The sequence below is a fragment of the Mycetomoellerius zeteki genome, unplaced genomic scaffold (genome assembly GCF_001594055.1).
Source record: "Mycetomoellerius zeteki isolate Tzet28-1 unplaced genomic scaffold, Tzet1.0 scaffold48, whole genome shotgun sequence".
NCBI classification, from domain to species: Eukaryota; Metazoa; Arthropoda; class Insecta; order Hymenoptera; family Formicidae; genus Mycetomoellerius; species Mycetomoellerius zeteki.
In genome coordinates, this window is record NW_017257479.1 from 518,515 (window position 1) to 533,643 (window position 15,129).

Genomic DNA, 15,129 nt, shown 5'->3' on the forward strand with positions numbered 1-15,129 from the left:
GCAAACGAGAATGGATTGAAATGGATTGGAATGGATTGAAATGGATTGGAATGGATTGAAATGGATTCAGATTTTCAGAAATATGGATTCACGAATGTTAAAATGAATGCTTTTCAATCCTGAATGCCTTTTTATTCATTTATAGGAATTGCATGGAGCATATCTCTATACTTTTCAATCTAAAAATAATATCAGCTTTTTCTGTGCATTATGAATACTGTTTAATTCAAAATTTTGAATAGGCAATTTTTGAATGTAATTTTTCAATCTACTTCCATCCAATTGGATTTAATTGAATCCAATTGAATCCAATTAAATCCAAAAAAAGTATTCGCTATTTAAAATACGCATTCGGATAGAAAAAAAATTTCAATCCATTTTAATCCATTCTCGTTTATTAGGATACACACATATATACTTTGAAGTATCTTGTAAAATAAAGTTTTAAATAATATTTTTGACTTTACAAATTTTTTAGATGAAAGCAGAAAATGTATAAATGATTACAACGCGCTGTAATGGTTAGCACATAATTGTATGTGGGAGACATAAGTTTTGGTACTATTGATAATATTTTAAGTGCCATTGCAAATTTGAGTTCTGATCCAAAGCTAATACTGTTTACATGACAGCTACTTTAATTTGCACCATGATTTATTAGGTTAGCCTGGTGAAAATAAATCGCTAAAATCGCTAAAGTGTTTATCAATTGATCCATTTTCAGTATAATTATACTGAAAGTGAGTCAATTATTAAATTTTAAGGATTGATTTATTTCCATCACAGTAGCCCTACTGACACGACGCGTTCTTCTTCTTCTGGCTTCCCCTTTATTGGTTTTCGGCCCCAGCCAGCCCCAGCTTAGAGTCACAGTGCCATGCAGAAATAATGGATCTACTGCTCCAGTGAATAGTCTCCTCGGGGAGCAGAGATCTCACTTTACTTTTTAAATAACTTCTTGATTTGAGGTTACACATGACGCGTTTGCACACGCTTCGAGCAGTTTCGCGGACCGTTTTGATCATTTCGACTGCGAGAGGCAAAAACAATCGTGAAACAAAACAGCGCCAGCGTCTATACGGCATTCAATTGTTGCGTATTGCGCGACTACCTATCTGCGCGTTCCCCCAAATGTATTTGCTGCTGTAACAAAAGAATTTGTCACTGTTACTATTATATATGTGTCTTAGCAAAATGTACTTATCTGCTGTTACCATATCGATTAGAAACTGAAGATTTGCTATCACGGCTAACAATCGTAATTAACGTATATATACTTTGGTTGCGTTAGTTACGATATTAGCTGTGATATCATTGTTACATTGTTAGCTGTGATAGCAAATCTTCAGTTTCTAATCGATATGGTAACAGCAGATAAGTACATTTTGCTAAGACACATAATAGTAACAGTGACAAAGGCTATGTTTACACCGTGCATTTAGGATAGCCCGCGGCCTATACGATAGATGTCCTTGTTTATCCTGTAGGTTAAACAAAGATATCTATCGTATAGGCCGCGGCCTAAATGCACGGTGTAACCGTAGCCAAATTCTTTTGCTACAGCAGCAAATACAGTTTCAGCAAACCATGATTAGCTGTAGCGTTAAAAACTTTTTTTTCCGTGTACTATAGCCATTTCATGCAGTGTCTGCGGGGTAGCTAAATTTTTGTCACTCTTACCTACAACGTTTACAGCTAAATAAAATGGATCACACTGCTAAAGTTTTAGGTATCCATATGTTACGACTGAAATTTAGCTACCACATGCAAATTCTTGCTGCTGCAACTAATCTTTTTTTTCCGTGAATGCATAATACTTTTCTTCTAAAGTTGAGAATCTTTTGCAGCTGAAATGTTTTTTATGACACTACCCAACAAGATATAATTTATTAAATTGATTATGAGTTAATGTTAAAGTGATGATATCGACGTCGATTTAACATTGATTTGACATCTAATTGACGGTCATATTTCGCTGGATAATTATTACAGATTTTCTTAAATGTAATTTTTAAAAGGATACCATATATATTTTTGCATTATAAGCATTTTGCGTATGTTATTTTATGATTTAATCTAATTTAAAGATGCAAGATCAAATTAAAAAAACACTTTTTGGTGACAGTATCATTATAGAAATACTTAATGTCAAATTTTTTTTATAATTTTATTGGCTACAATTAATGTAATACCCTATGAAGAATGAAGTTTTTAAGATAGTAAACAGCTTATTTATGACCGTAAAATTTTTTATCAAAATTTTGTATACAATATTTATACTGTAATATTTATACTCTCTAAATATTTATACTGTATAGTATTAAACATTCATTTTATATAAGATTCATATTGTAAAACACTATATATTATATAAAACAATTATTTAAAAAATTATTAAAATATAACTTTATTACATATATATTTTATTATTTGTGCGTATGTCAACATTCTTCCTTACTCAAATTAATTAATTCGCTATGTAACAAGTGAGGCACCATCATTTGTGAGAAAAATGGATAACTAGTTAAAAAAGGAGAGTTTCTAAATTAAGAAATATTCCCAAGTGTAATTCTTAAAAGTGTGATTCTATCTTTGCTTATATGTATATTTTAACCCTTTGTTGCATAGTGTGTTTTCACTATGAAATTTTCAATTATTTTTAGATTATCCGAAACTCATAACAGTACCAAAAAAGCTCATACTTATTTTACTAAAATAATAAAAACGAAGAAATTAAGGGCATATACCACGAACGTTCGATGTTTTGTAGCAAAACTTATATTAAAGTCAATACATATAGAATTACAATTAATAAATAGACGTTTCGGCCTTCAATTAGACCATCCTCAGTATATAAAATTAAAAAATATAATAAAAACGAAATGGTACAATTAATTTGAGATCTTTCTTTTTTAACATGTCTGCATGTATATATGTATATACATATATGCTCGTTGAATTTATTTTTCTACTTTCTTTAGTTAGTTACATATTTTTGAATGTATCCAGCGAATTTCGTCTTATATTCTAAATTGTTTCCAATAGCTTATTAGGTTGTAATTAAAATAATAAAGAAACATTCGGAGAACACACATTTATGTTTTTAGTTTATCTTCAGAGAGCTTTTTTGCAATACTTATTGTTATATGTAGATAAGATAGAAGCGTATTCCTGCCGTACCGATTGGGCACTTTCGTTTGTTTCCTTTCATAGTCGACTGTTCGGAGTAATCGGAGTAATTCGGACTGATTCGGACTTATACGAACTTATATCGTACTGAACCGATAACAACACCGTACTATCGATCTGAAAGGATTACGCTCGTCCGGCTCGTCCTTCTTACATCACGATCGTCGGCGTTCACGCTACGCTCCAGATTTTCATGCAGAATACAACGTACAGTATCTGTTATTCCCATTCGGTCTCTCAACACAGTGATATTTCACGGCGTGCAAAACGAGAACGTTTCAGGAAACGAACGGGCGATAACGGGCGATCTGAGATGGCTTGCGAGGCCTGCAATGCAAAGTTCAACTTGTTTAAGAGAAAAGTGAGTGGATACTCTCATCGGGGACACCTGGCCCTTCTCCTTCGCTGTACGACCGGGATTCCAAGGGCGATCCAACAATTCGACAAACCTTGACAAGTCATGCCTGTCCGGACAATGAATTCGAGCCTTCTTCAAATTGTCATGCTAATGTCACCGTAGAACCAAGTGACACAGATTCACTGCGTACTAAATTATTTAGCAATTAACATTTGACCTTTCTCTATTAGGTAATCTAGAATTTTTTTTTATTAAGGACTCCACAGTAATCTGGTTCCAATTTATTTGCCTGATATTCGATCGAATTTTATCACAATTCTTCATTGCGAAATTCTGGTTTAATGTGTTTGACATATATATTTATATTCTCCCCTCGTATAATTTTTAGAAACAATGCGTGGACTGCCTAAGGTATTTCTGTTCCGAATGTGTAATCAAACGGTTCGACAAGGTGTTCACCTGCGATAGCTGTGGTCTATTGTCAATAAGGCCACTCATCAGAAATCAAATCAGACAGATACGTTCTAGGGACTTGCGTCAATATCTTGTGGCAAAAAAAGTTTCTGTCAAGGGTTGTGTCGGTACGTGCGTTAATATGTATAATGCTGCCTGCCAACATGCCCCCCTCTCCCCCCCCCTCTCTCTCTTTCTCTGTAATAATAGTTTCTCAATATTAATTTCATAAGAACTTAAAGAATTTTTTATAAAACTATACCTGAATTTCAGAGAAAGAAGACTTGGTGCATTTATTAATGCTTTTTGCTAATGGAACTGACTCGAGCTTAACTTCTGACTACAGTACAAGCGCTAGGACGCAAAATGCTGCTGAAGAACCACAGTACGTTTTACATTGCAGTGTATATAATTACTGGCAGTTTAGACTTAACGAAAAGAACAGGCAATAGAAACAGGGAATAACAGCTTTCAACTTATTAAGACCTAATTACATCGAAATACACAATTTTTAATAGATTGAAATCTGTTATTTTCTATTCCTATTACTTGTGCTTTTCAGTTGTGTATAATTAGGCTTAACACTTGAATTCTTTGAGAGTCAAGTTTTATGCATAAAATGTAAACTCTTGTTGCTTTATTTTAATACAAAATTTATATAAATTATATATTCCTCTTTTAAAAATATTTTTTTAAATAATACAACTGTTTAGTTCCAGAATTGATCCTTCTTTAAACAGAACGGAAAATATGCCAAATGTTAGTACTGCAAATAATGAACCTGGTGGTAACGCGGCGAACATGCAGACATTAGCGGAACCCGTAAGAAACGAGGACATTGAAATGGCAGAAGAAACAAATGAAAGTAGTCATAGTAGTCCGATTATTAGTGTTCCACTTAGCAGTGATAGCGAATCACCCGAAGAAAGACCGACGAAAAATACTGACCTCTTAATAGAAGAAATATTTGGGAATGATAGCAGTCCAACTGGGTCCAGTACTGCATCGCAGCCAGTAATCATCGAGCAGGAGGAAGTTCCCGAAACGTCGAATGAAAAAAAATCGGATATGGTCACAGAGATTCCTACGGTATACATACGCTTGTAAGCAACATTTATGAAATACTTGTACAGTATTTATTGTATTTTATCTCTTTTTGTGCAGTGGTCAGATAAGGTGCAATTATCAGACATAAAAGAAGCGTCAGAACTAGAGTATCTAAGTATTAAACAATTAAAAAATTTGTTGAGTACAAATCGCGTAGATTATAAAGGCTGCATAGAGAGACCAGATTTACTGAACAAAGTGACCAGATTATGGCAGGAGTATAATCAGTCTCGAAAAGGTATTATATCATAATACAACAGGATAATATTTATATTCATATTAAATATGTCAGTTGTTCTTTAGACAGTAAAGAACAACTTATATAAGTATAAAAGATTGTTTAATATAAAAGATATATCTTATTACGTTCTGTCAATTATCGTAAATAAATTACTTACAGATGTGGAACAACTCAGCCAGGAAGAATTGTGTAAAATTTGCTGGGATGCTCCAATTGAGTGTGTTATTTTGGAATGCGGTCATATGGCTTGTTGCATAAATTGTGGTAAACAAATGTCCGAATGTCCGATATGCAAACAATATGTTGTTCGTGTTGTACGATTTTTTAAAGCCTAAAAAAATGCAACGATTGGATAATCGCGACTGATAATTTTGTGCACCTCCCAGTTTTCATAGATCGTGTAATTATACGACGTGTATATTATAAAGCAAAATTTATCTATGATAAAGAATGAAATTGTATTATAAAACGCCAAATTTTTGTGCTATGATTTGCGGTGAATTTCGATGAACAATAAGAACTAGTCCTGTACAAAAAGACAAATTTTATGCTGTCTCGACCTTCAAGTTCAAGTTGATTGATCTTGTGGCATGTTTTGTCATTTTAATTACAGTTCAGAACTCTTCCTAGACAGAGGATAGTATTTAAAAAAAAGAATAAATATCGTTATATCATATATTAGTTACATCAATTAAATTAAACTACATATATGTATGTATACATATGTACATATGTATATGCGTGTGCGATGTACATATGAATGTATATCGCAAGGAATATTACTAGGGTATAATACAAAGTTTTTATATTGTGGAGTTGTGTGTGTATATATATTTGTGCACATCTTATAACACTCCAATCTCCTGTGATGCTGGAAATTTTGTAAATTCTGTGTTGTACAGAATGTATGTTTTTTATGAAAATAAATAATATATAAATTCTAAATACAGAATTAAAAAACTAAAGTCTTTTCTCTATGGAATTTTTTAAAGACTTTTAGTAGCAGAGTTTAAATTTAATTATATTTCTTTAACTCCTTGTACTAAATAATGTGTTTAAGTAATAAAATTTATACTAATGACAATAATTAAACTGTCGATAATTGTGGTGTCTATATACAGACATGAGGTCTGTTCGTGCTGCTTGCACTTTTTGCACTCAGCACATTCGCTTATTCTCTCTCTTCAATGCCTGAATATATTTATCTCATTTTAAAAGTGCAAACATTTTTGGGGATTTCAAGCAACGTGAACAAACCTCACAGCACTTCGTAGGTCGCGTTGCTTGAAATCCCCAAAAATGTTTACATTTAAAAAAGGATAAATATATATTCAGGCATTGAAAAGAGAGAGAACCAAGATGTTAAGTGCAAAAAGTGCAAGCAACGTGAACAGACCGAAGTACAGATTTTCAGTACCATCAGAACGTTTCGAAACGCACCAATTCAGAGAATTAAAAGCGCGGGAAACAAAACGCATGCGCAGCCTGTAAAATTACAACGTTCTAACCAGTTCCAAGCAATCCAAACTGTGCAATATTTATCTTTTAAATCAATGTATTATAGTACTTCATAAACATTACCAGCAGGCTGAATTGTCTCCGTCTGGAGGCAGGAATCAAAACGAGAAAAGAAGATCATTTTGCATCAGGAAAGCTTCTATATGAAACAAGACTGATAATCATGGAACTAGAAACAAAAAATAAAATAATTGCTAATTATAATATGTTCTTCTATGCGACCACGTGTCACGTTTGCAAACGGTTTGGAGACGGCGTCTGTTTGAAGAAATGTGGTGGCTGCAAAATGATCGCCTATTGTGGTCGACAGCATCAGAAGCAGCACTGGTCGCAGCATAAATCTTTGTGCAAAGCCACACAGGACGTACTGCGAGAGTTCAGACTGGAAGACTATAGTGTAACTTCGGAGGAGTGGGACGACAAAAAACTGAACTTGATCCTGCTTGTGTCATTCAAGCTGGGACGTCCTCTAGAAATTTACGAGAAAGAAATGTTCCAGTTTCCAAGGGAATGTACAGTCTGCCATGAACAGGATGGTCAGTTGTTGGAGGATTGTCAGAGCTGTGCATCTGTCAGCTTCTGTAAATATCACAAAGATAGCATTAAACATGAACACACTTGCGTTCCCCTAGAACTATGTTTTCATTCAAATTTATTGTTTATAAATGGAGAAAACAATACTTTGGATCTGCATTACTTGCAACACGTTTGTGACACTGATACATTTCGGAACATGAATGACTTTATAAATACTTATGGAAATATTCAGACTGAATCGGAAATGTTATACAACATCTTAGCAGCCAGACACTCACAATATATCACACGTCCCTTGACGTTGTTCCATGCCATGCAAATATTAGACTATGTACCACAACGCAAAGATTTAGTCATTCATGTTGTAGCTGCAAATTATATTGAAGAAACTACCTTGATGACATGGGAAATCCTGCTGCATTTAATAAAGGCTACAATATCGCTGGTAGTTATAATGATTGGGCCGGAATTAAAATATAAATCCAATCCATTACGTATTTGTGATAACTGTATGCTGCAAAAGAAGAAACTTTCATTAGAGTTTCACGATGTGTTGTATGAGAACTACGTACGCAACCCATTATTCATAAAACCGGACTTGGTTGTGGGATTTAATGCGGGTATTCACGAGCATATCTCCAATGGAGAAACATGGACACCATCCATACAGATGCTAATGAAACAAAATTGTCCGTTAATCTTAACATGTTATATGCAAAAAGAATTAGAGCAAGAGATAAACAGAATAAACACTATCCTGGATAGAAAAGTAAATTATCTCTATAGTGGGAAGAATCCATTTGCTAGTTTAAGACCATTCAGAATCCTTGGGCCTGAGCAAGTGTTTTATCAGAATCATTATTTAATCGTCTACAGGAGTCTTTGTTCATAACTGATATGCATAATCAGAGTTGGGAACTTAAAAAAAAATAACGCGTTACTGTTACCGTTTCTAATTTCTCACTTTAAAAAGTAACGCGTTACCGTTACTTATAGAATTTTATTCACTTCAGCTTACAAATTGCCAAGAAGAGGACTTGGTTCAATTATTTCTTACCACACACATCCATCCATACCTTTCTTATCGTTTAGTTCATCTCGCTTATCCTAGATATTATCCTCTGTTCCCAATACTCTTATTTTTTTTCTCACCCTAACTATATTCACAGTCATTTAAATTCACAACCTGTTCACAGCACTCGTTTCAGACTACCTATCTTACAACTATCTTACAAGAAGTACATATATTTCGCATATGATCTTTACCTATCAACCACGCCCTAGTGCCTCATGATCTATCATTTCACCATTATTTCTATTGCCTCTTATCCTTATCCTGTTTTTCCTTACTTCTAATTACTTTCTCTCTCTCCTTCCATAATTTACTTATCATTGTCCCTTTCGTCTCATCTAGATTTTCGTCCCATAATATATCTCTAAAATTTCATTATCCTCCCTTCCCAAATCTTTGAAATTGACCTTTATATATATATATATATATATACCTTTACACTCCAAAGCATAATGCATAATATTATCCCTACCCTCTCCGTAGAAAATGCATCTCCTTTTTTCCTCTATCCAATAATTATTGTCTTCTTTATCCAATACTTATTATCTTCTTACGTTACCGTTACTTGAAAAAATAACGAATCGTTACTTTTTCGTTACTTTTCTGGAAATTGTTGATTTATTTCCTTCACATACAATGTGGATAAAATTAGGCTTATTCGACGCGCTTTTGCACAAAAAACGACCGAATTTGGCAGAAACAATCGTTGGGAACTAAATTCAACATAATTACCGAATTTAAATTAAATATTATTTTTAAACTTTAATGTCATTATTAAGAATGTATAACGTATTACTTTCCAACTCTGTATAATATAAGCGACCAATGCAAATTAAAAGCTGCATTGAAGAAAACGTCAAATGAAGCCGTGAAGGATTCGTACTAAATTCCAACCATTGATATTCCTTATAGAAATCTAATAAAAACTGGCCAATACTAAAAGGCAGTGTTGAAATAATTAATAATTTTATCAAATTAATTCAGCTATCGATAGATTGCATTGAACTTTGTTGCTATTAATATTGATTCTAACAATTTTAATGGATTCTAATTTTATTTGTTCTATAATTTCAACATTTCCCAACTATTTTGTCAAGACATCTATGATAATGATCTACGAATTTACTGAAGATGGTTCGAAGAAAACTGAAACGTCCAAATAAGTTTGTATCGACAATCATTGTACAATTTTAATATATTATGTGAATATTATATTTGACTATTATATAAATTGCGCACCAATTCCCGCGCTGTGTTAACGCTCTCATTGTCCGTATATTATATTATTGTTTTTTAATTTCGAGAGCCCGATTAGCATTTAAATTTTGATTTTTATTTGTTTTACATTCGTGATGCATGAATATCGTCTTTGATGCTCGTCCCTTTTCTTAGCGAACCTTCGTGCATTGCAGATGTATAAGGCCTTACGAATCCGATTATTATTAAATAGGAATGTCGCAACAGATAAATTTAGTTAATAAGTTATTTTCATTGTAAATACATTGATATATATTTAAATTTTGTACGCTAATATAAATAATTAGTATTTATGAAGATAATTCATATGAAACATATATTGACATATAATTTATGATATCTTCTATTATCTCTCTTGTAAATTTATTAAGCGTTTTCTTTCTCATTCATGGAATTAAATAATTTGTAAATGAAATACGATTGAATCTTTATTTAAATGAATAAGTCGTATACTCTCAACAGGCAGTAATTAATAACTTATTTTAAGTTTTAAAAGCACTGTTCAGTATTTTTAATATTCCAGTAAATAATTAATTACTGTCTTTAAGCAATAAATTAGCTAGTATTAGATTTCGGTGAAGAATGAATATTTTGATATACTTATTTATCAGTAATTCCGTAACACTCAAAATCTTTAGAGTGTCTCCGTATTTATAATCTAAAAATCTCAGGGACCATTTCTACTATTTTTACTATATATTACGAGTCAGTTGCATTGTATTAGTCGAGCTATATTTTTAATGGATTATAAATATAGCAGGATACACGTAAAGGCAGTAAGTATAAAATATAACACAATTATTTTTCACCAATTTTGTAATAAAGACAAGATTTTTGTCAATTGTTTGTAATAAAATATTTATCTTTGTAATAAATTATATATTAAGCATTTTTTTTAAATGAAAATCATTTTTTCTTCCTTGACATTTCTAATTGCAAGATCTTTGATAACACGCGTTTGATAACAGCTGTCTGCGACAGTTGAAAACAATGGCAGAGATCGAATGGCCCTGGCAATACAGTTTCCCGCCGTTTTTTACGTGAGTATCACCGCGAGAAGTGTATTCCAAGAATTAGTAATATTACTGATAATAGCATATACGTACTAAAGATTAACAAAATTCAATAGATGTTACCGTAAAATGTCATTTGATGAAACTTGCATGTCACAGGTTAGGAACGTAGGTTATACACAAAAAGCGTATTTACCAATCTGGCGATAATACATTTGAAAAATATTCCAACTTTTGCCACATGACTTCGCTTTATTCATTGCAGGCTTCAACCTCACGCAGATACTAGAGCTAAACAAATAGCGGCTTGGAAGAGCCTGGTGCTCGAATACTATCGTATCACAAAACAGGCGGTCGTAGATGTGCGCGAGATTCACACAAATTCTCTATTTAATAATACCAGCATAAACAGTATCCTTTCTTATTCGTCACATCGAATGATAATTATCTTCTATAATTTTGTCGTACGTTATTTAATGTAACACCAATCCCTGTCATGTATTACTACTTTCAGCAATTCATTTATCGTCATCTATTACAAAAATTTCCTAACAAACACCAACAATAATATAACTCTTATTTCCTATTCAACAATATAACTGCAATATAATATATATAATAGTTGTGTTGTTGAATGGGAAATTAACTGACAGTTATGTTACTGTTAGTTGATGCAATATTTGCTGGATTATTACTGTAGTTTCTTAATAGCTAATGCATATTAATTAAAATAGTTACTCTACTATTGAAAGCTCCTTAACAACATAATAACAGGAAAATTACCGTCCGAAGCTGTGCTAGTGATATTGGAAGAATTAGGGAAATCAGGAAATGCGTCCCCACTAGACAAGACAAAGCAGAGATGGTTGGTTTATTGGCACACTTTAGAGGAATGGGGAGATATAATATATAATTGGGCACAGGAGAATGGGTTCATTGGCTCTGTGTGTACATTTTTCGAACTGACACAAGGGGAGGACACAAGTGAACAAGGTACATTGTAAAATTTATTTTTGATCTATTCATCCGTATTATTAGAAATAATCATTAATAATTATATTGCTTATTTTAGAATTTCACGGTCTGGATACAGAAGTGCTAATCAGGTCACTGAAGACATTAGAAGCTGCAAAAAAAGCAGAGATTATCTCGTTCGATGATAATCAAGGTGTTAAATTTTTCTAACGCGGGAAAGTTTTTACCATTCGTCGGGTTATATAGTTATGTAAATTGTATTTAATTAATAAGTGATGTAAAAAACTATAACATTGCTCATAAATGCAAACATTTATTTAACGCAATAATACATTTTTCTTTTTCTTTTCTTACAAAAAAAAGGCAAACCAAAATCGATCGGATGCTAAACTAACATGAAGTACAAATGTGAGAAGACTTGATGATTTTGAATATGAAATTAATGTAGCTAGTTATATAGCTTTTAAGATAATTATATACGGCACATAGATTTACTCGAAATGAGAAAGCACAAAAATCGTAATGAAAATAACTTCCTGTGCCAAAGTCAAGGTGTTAAAATCAGAACGAACAAATTATATAAACTTAAAATCCAACTACACTTTTCTTGTATAAATTAATACTTTTGCATTAAGTGTCAAACTTAAAAAGAAAATGATCAAGCGTCTTAATTTAATTAAAAGTACTAATGGTAAATTCGATCACTTGCACTATACTGGATTAGTGCACATTAAAGGCTGCTTTATATAAAGCATCTAAATACAGTGGCATTAAACAATCAACTTTAACAATGAAATAATACATAAGTATATAAATAACGTGACATTATTAAGTATAATATTATTGGTGACATTCCACTGTTTTATAATATTCACATATGCTTTTATATTTAACTTAGCTAATTTCATGTATAGCAGCTTTTAATGTGCACTAATCTAGTATAACGCAAGTGAATGAATTCTACAAGTTCCTACTAAAAGGCACTGTAATCACATCATTCTTATGAATTATTTCGCTTCGGAATTACAGTCTTTGGAAACAAAAAACTAGAACATTTCATTTTGTTTCAAAATTAATATATTGCGATGTATCTCTTATTCTCGAGCTTCAATGCAAAAAGAAAAGTACAAAAGCTAAATTGGAATTAAAAACTATATTTTATAAACATATATACAGCATACTTGCTTGACATTTTTTAATGAATGACAACGCGAAGTAATTAAAGATAAAACGACCATGGACATACCATTCTGTGGAATTTTCTTGAAAAATTGTCGCTTTATTTTATTAAAGGTTCGCGACTTTTTCAATCAAGTTTTTAGGAAGCGAATTTGATGTTACATGGCGCATCGATTTCGCTAGCGAGACCGAGAGAGAAAAACAGAAAGTGGTGAGATACAATCGTAAATATGTTCCACTATAAATATGAACATGATCTAAATTGTTATTTACAAGACGATACAACTTCACTGCATTTAATTTTCTTTCCCTCTCAGCTCCAGAGGCGTCGTTATTTTCCTCTTGAATAGCAAAATATGTGGTTCTGAAATAATTCATTTGATTAGAAATCTTCAAAAGATGCACAACATGCAGAGAAATCAAACTAACATAAATATTATATTAATGTTATCATTTCTTACTCAATAATATAACTATTATATATAACATGTGTTACATTAATTTATATTGTTGAGTGAAAAATTATAATATTGATATAATACATTACTGTTTGTGTTCTGCGGGAAAATATTAAAATCAAACTGAGTATGTACCGGGATCATGAATCATGTAGTGCACCCATCCTTGACTTTGTTGGATCCCAATAGCTCTCCATTCTTGCTCGGACAGCAAATGAGTTCTCGGCACCAGTTTCACCATTTCTTTCGGTAAAACCACATGCCTATATATAAATTAAAGAATAAAAATGAAAAAATATATATAGAAAATAGAAATAAAAAATACATAAAAACGCAAAATAAGAAATATATATACAATAAGCTTTATTTGTAATTTCTCAAATTTTAATATATACATTCTTTGATAAAAAAAGTTTATTAAATGCACAAGTCTAGACGTTGGGATTATTTTCTCAATAATACATACTTTGACATGTACAATTTTTTTAATCAGAGTGTATATTAGTTGAGAAGTGAAAAGATTTTCAGTTTTTGAAAATATTTATAAATCTCTAATAATAATAATTAATTTTCCGTTTGTAATATTTTTTACTGTTTTAAGCTTTCAAAAAATGTGAAAAAATAAGGATTATTTCTCAACATTTCTATTATATTATCAAATAGTTTTTAACAAAACATTTTAGGAAGAAGAATTGGGGGACACTATTCTTTATTTCACAGAAATTTGAGAATGAAATTTCATTCATGCCAAGAAAAACTCAAATTATAACAGAGGGTTAATAATACTTAAAGAAGCCAATAAAAATTATAAAATTATTTTTTAATTGTACAAAATTAGATGGAATTTCCATTTAATTTTATATATCATTCCTAAAAATCAGATATAAATCATAATTCTCCCAAGATACAATCTAATTTATATTTTGCAATTTTATAATTGCAATATTTGTCAAATTTTTATTCGATCCTTGCAATGTAGCTTGGACAGAAAAGAAATTTTGAGAAATGATTTTCTGCTGTACATATTATTACGCATCTTTTTTTAAGTCATGTCTCTCGACATTTGTTCTCCTACCGAGAAATTATTCGCGTTAGAATCATCGCGAATCGTATCTCGCAGAGCAAAATACGCAAAGATTCGTACATATCCAAGCTGAATAAACTTCCCAATCCGAAATAAAACATCGGCAAATCGGTTTTGAACGAGAAGTTTAACTCGGAAAACTTTCTGACTCGACCATTTTAAACGCTTCGATGCCGGCAAGATGAATGGGAGAAAAAAGAATCGAGTGACAAGGGAGGAAAAAAAAGACGGACATTGAATTGGGCGCAGAAACTTCGCGCGGACGTTCCACGTTTCACGCAGAATGCGTAGAATTTGTACGAAAAGACGCCATTACGTCGCGTTTCGCACGATCGGGGGTCCTCGCGTTTTGGGCAAAAAGAGGCCCCATCTGGGGGACTCGTAAAATGATCGCTTACCTGTACTCGAATTTATCGTCGTAGTACTTGTCGGAATAATAAATGTTGTGCGGCATCGCGTCCTTGGATTCCGCGACGGCGTCAGCGACAGCTCCGATTCAGAAACGCTCGGTTCGCTCAAACGACACGGCAAGCTCTCCGAGAAGCCTCCCTCGATCGTGTGCCGCGTGTGCGTGCGTACGTACGCTGTCTAATTTGAAAGTTCCAACGGATGTGCCAACCGGTGAGCGGAGTGGAGGCCGCGGGATGCCGCGAGTCAAAAGATGGTTTCGCCACGAGCTTCTGCTTCG

General features: G+C 32.6%; 4 protein-coding genes across 5 annotated transcripts; 3 read left to right on the forward strand and 1 right to left on the reverse strand.

The window, feature by feature from the left end:
- The first annotated feature begins 3,218 nt into the window (after nucleotides 1–3,218).
- Nucleotides 3,219–6,047, forward strand: LOC108727256 (E3 ubiquitin-protein ligase RNF34). Of its 2 annotated transcripts, XM_018455304.1 has the most exons (7): nucleotides 3,219–3,396; nucleotides 3,472–3,550; nucleotides 3,936–4,128; nucleotides 4,274–4,385; nucleotides 4,714–5,089; nucleotides 5,165–5,345; nucleotides 5,508–6,047. In XM_018455304.1, the coding sequence occupies exons 1-7, from the start codon at nucleotides 3,383–3,385 to the stop codon at nucleotides 5,681–5,683; spliced, it is 1,131 nt and encodes a 376-aa protein (XP_018310806.1). In that variant the 5' UTR covers nucleotides 3,219–3,382; the 3' UTR covers nucleotides 5,684–6,047. The 2 variants fall into 2 exon arrangements, with proteins under 2 accessions (XP_018310806.1, XP_018310805.1); XM_018455303.1 differs by having other exon boundaries at nucleotides 3,219–3,550.
- Nucleotides 6,048–6,733: 686 nt separating this feature from the next.
- LOC108727250 (putative protein MSS51 homolog, mitochondrial) lies at nucleotides 6,734–8,821 on the forward strand. The gene has a single exon (XM_018455293.1). The coding sequence runs from the start codon at nucleotides 7,030–7,032 to the stop codon at nucleotides 8,293–8,295; it is 1,266 nt and encodes a 421-aa protein (XP_018310795.1). The 5' UTR covers nucleotides 6,734–7,029; the 3' UTR covers nucleotides 8,296–8,821.
- A 1,851-nt stretch (nucleotides 8,822–10,672) lies between these two features.
- Vps25 (vacuolar protein sorting 25) lies at nucleotides 10,673–12,282 on the forward strand. The gene is made up of 4 exons (XM_018455294.1): nucleotides 10,673–10,772; nucleotides 11,011–11,156; nucleotides 11,520–11,738; nucleotides 11,818–12,282. Exons 1-4 carry the CDS (start codon nucleotides 10,723–10,725, stop codon nucleotides 11,928–11,930), a joined length of 528 nt encoding a protein of 175 aa, XP_018310796.1. The 5' UTR covers nucleotides 10,673–10,722; the 3' UTR covers nucleotides 11,931–12,282.
- Nucleotides 12,283–12,976: 694 nt separating this feature from the next.
- On the reverse strand, nucleotides 12,977–15,063 carry Cks30A (Cyclin-dependent kinase subunit 30A). The gene is made up of 3 exons (XM_018455324.1): nucleotides 14,840–15,063; nucleotides 13,493–13,620; nucleotides 12,977–13,263 (listed from the first exon to the last, which is right to left on the reverse strand). The coding sequence occupies exons 1-3, from the start codon at nucleotides 14,893–14,895 to the stop codon at nucleotides 13,196–13,198; spliced, it is 252 nt and encodes an 83-aa protein (XP_018310826.1). The 5' UTR covers nucleotides 14,896–15,063; the 3' UTR covers nucleotides 12,977–13,195.
- Between the last annotated feature and the right edge of the window lie 66 nt (nucleotides 15,064–15,129).

What these genes read in the sequence shown, in the direction of transcription:
- LOC108727256 (XM_018455303.1), top strand. Translation starts at nt 3,383, where the DNA reads ATGCAGAATACAACGTACAGTATCTGTTATTCCCATTCGGTCTCTCAA. An exon ending in TTCTGTCAAGGGTTGTGTCG is followed by an intron (nt 4,129 to 4,273) that starts GTACGTGCGTTA and finishes CCTGAATTTCAG; the next exon opens with AGAAAGAAGACTTGGTGCAT. An exon ending in TGGTCACAGAGATTCCTACG is followed by an intron (nt 5,090 to 5,164) that starts GTATACATACGC and finishes CTTTTTGTGCAG; the next exon opens with TGGTCAGATAAGGTGCAATT.
- LOC108727250 (XM_018455293.1), top strand. Translation starts at nt 7,030, where the DNA reads ATGGAACTAGAAACAAAAAATAAAATAATTGCTAATTATAATATGTTC.
- Vps25 (XM_018455294.1), top strand. Translation starts at nt 10,723, where the DNA reads ATGGCAGAGATCGAATGGCCCTGGCAATACAGTTTCCCGCCGTTTTTT. An exon ending in AGTTTCCCGCCGTTTTTTAC is followed by an intron (nt 10,773 to 11,010) that starts GTGAGTATCACC and finishes TATTCATTGCAG; the next exon opens with GCTTCAACCTCACGCAGATA. An exon ending in GGAGGACACAAGTGAACAAG is followed by an intron (nt 11,739 to 11,817) that starts GTACATTGTAAA and finishes TGCTTATTTTAG; the next exon opens with AATTTCACGGTCTGGATACA.
- Cks30A (XM_018455324.1), bottom strand. Translation starts at nt 14,895, where the DNA reads ATGCCGCACAACATTTATTATTCCGACAAGTACTACGACGATAAATTC. An exon ending in GACGATAAATTCGAGTACAG is followed by an intron (nt 13,621 to 14,839) that starts GTAAGCGATCAT and finishes ATTTATATATAG; the next exon opens with GCATGTGGTTTTACCGAAAG. An exon ending in CTACATGATTCATGATCCCG is followed by an intron (nt 13,264 to 13,492) that starts GTACATACTCAG and finishes GAATTATTTCAG; the next exon opens with AACCACATATTTTGCTATTC.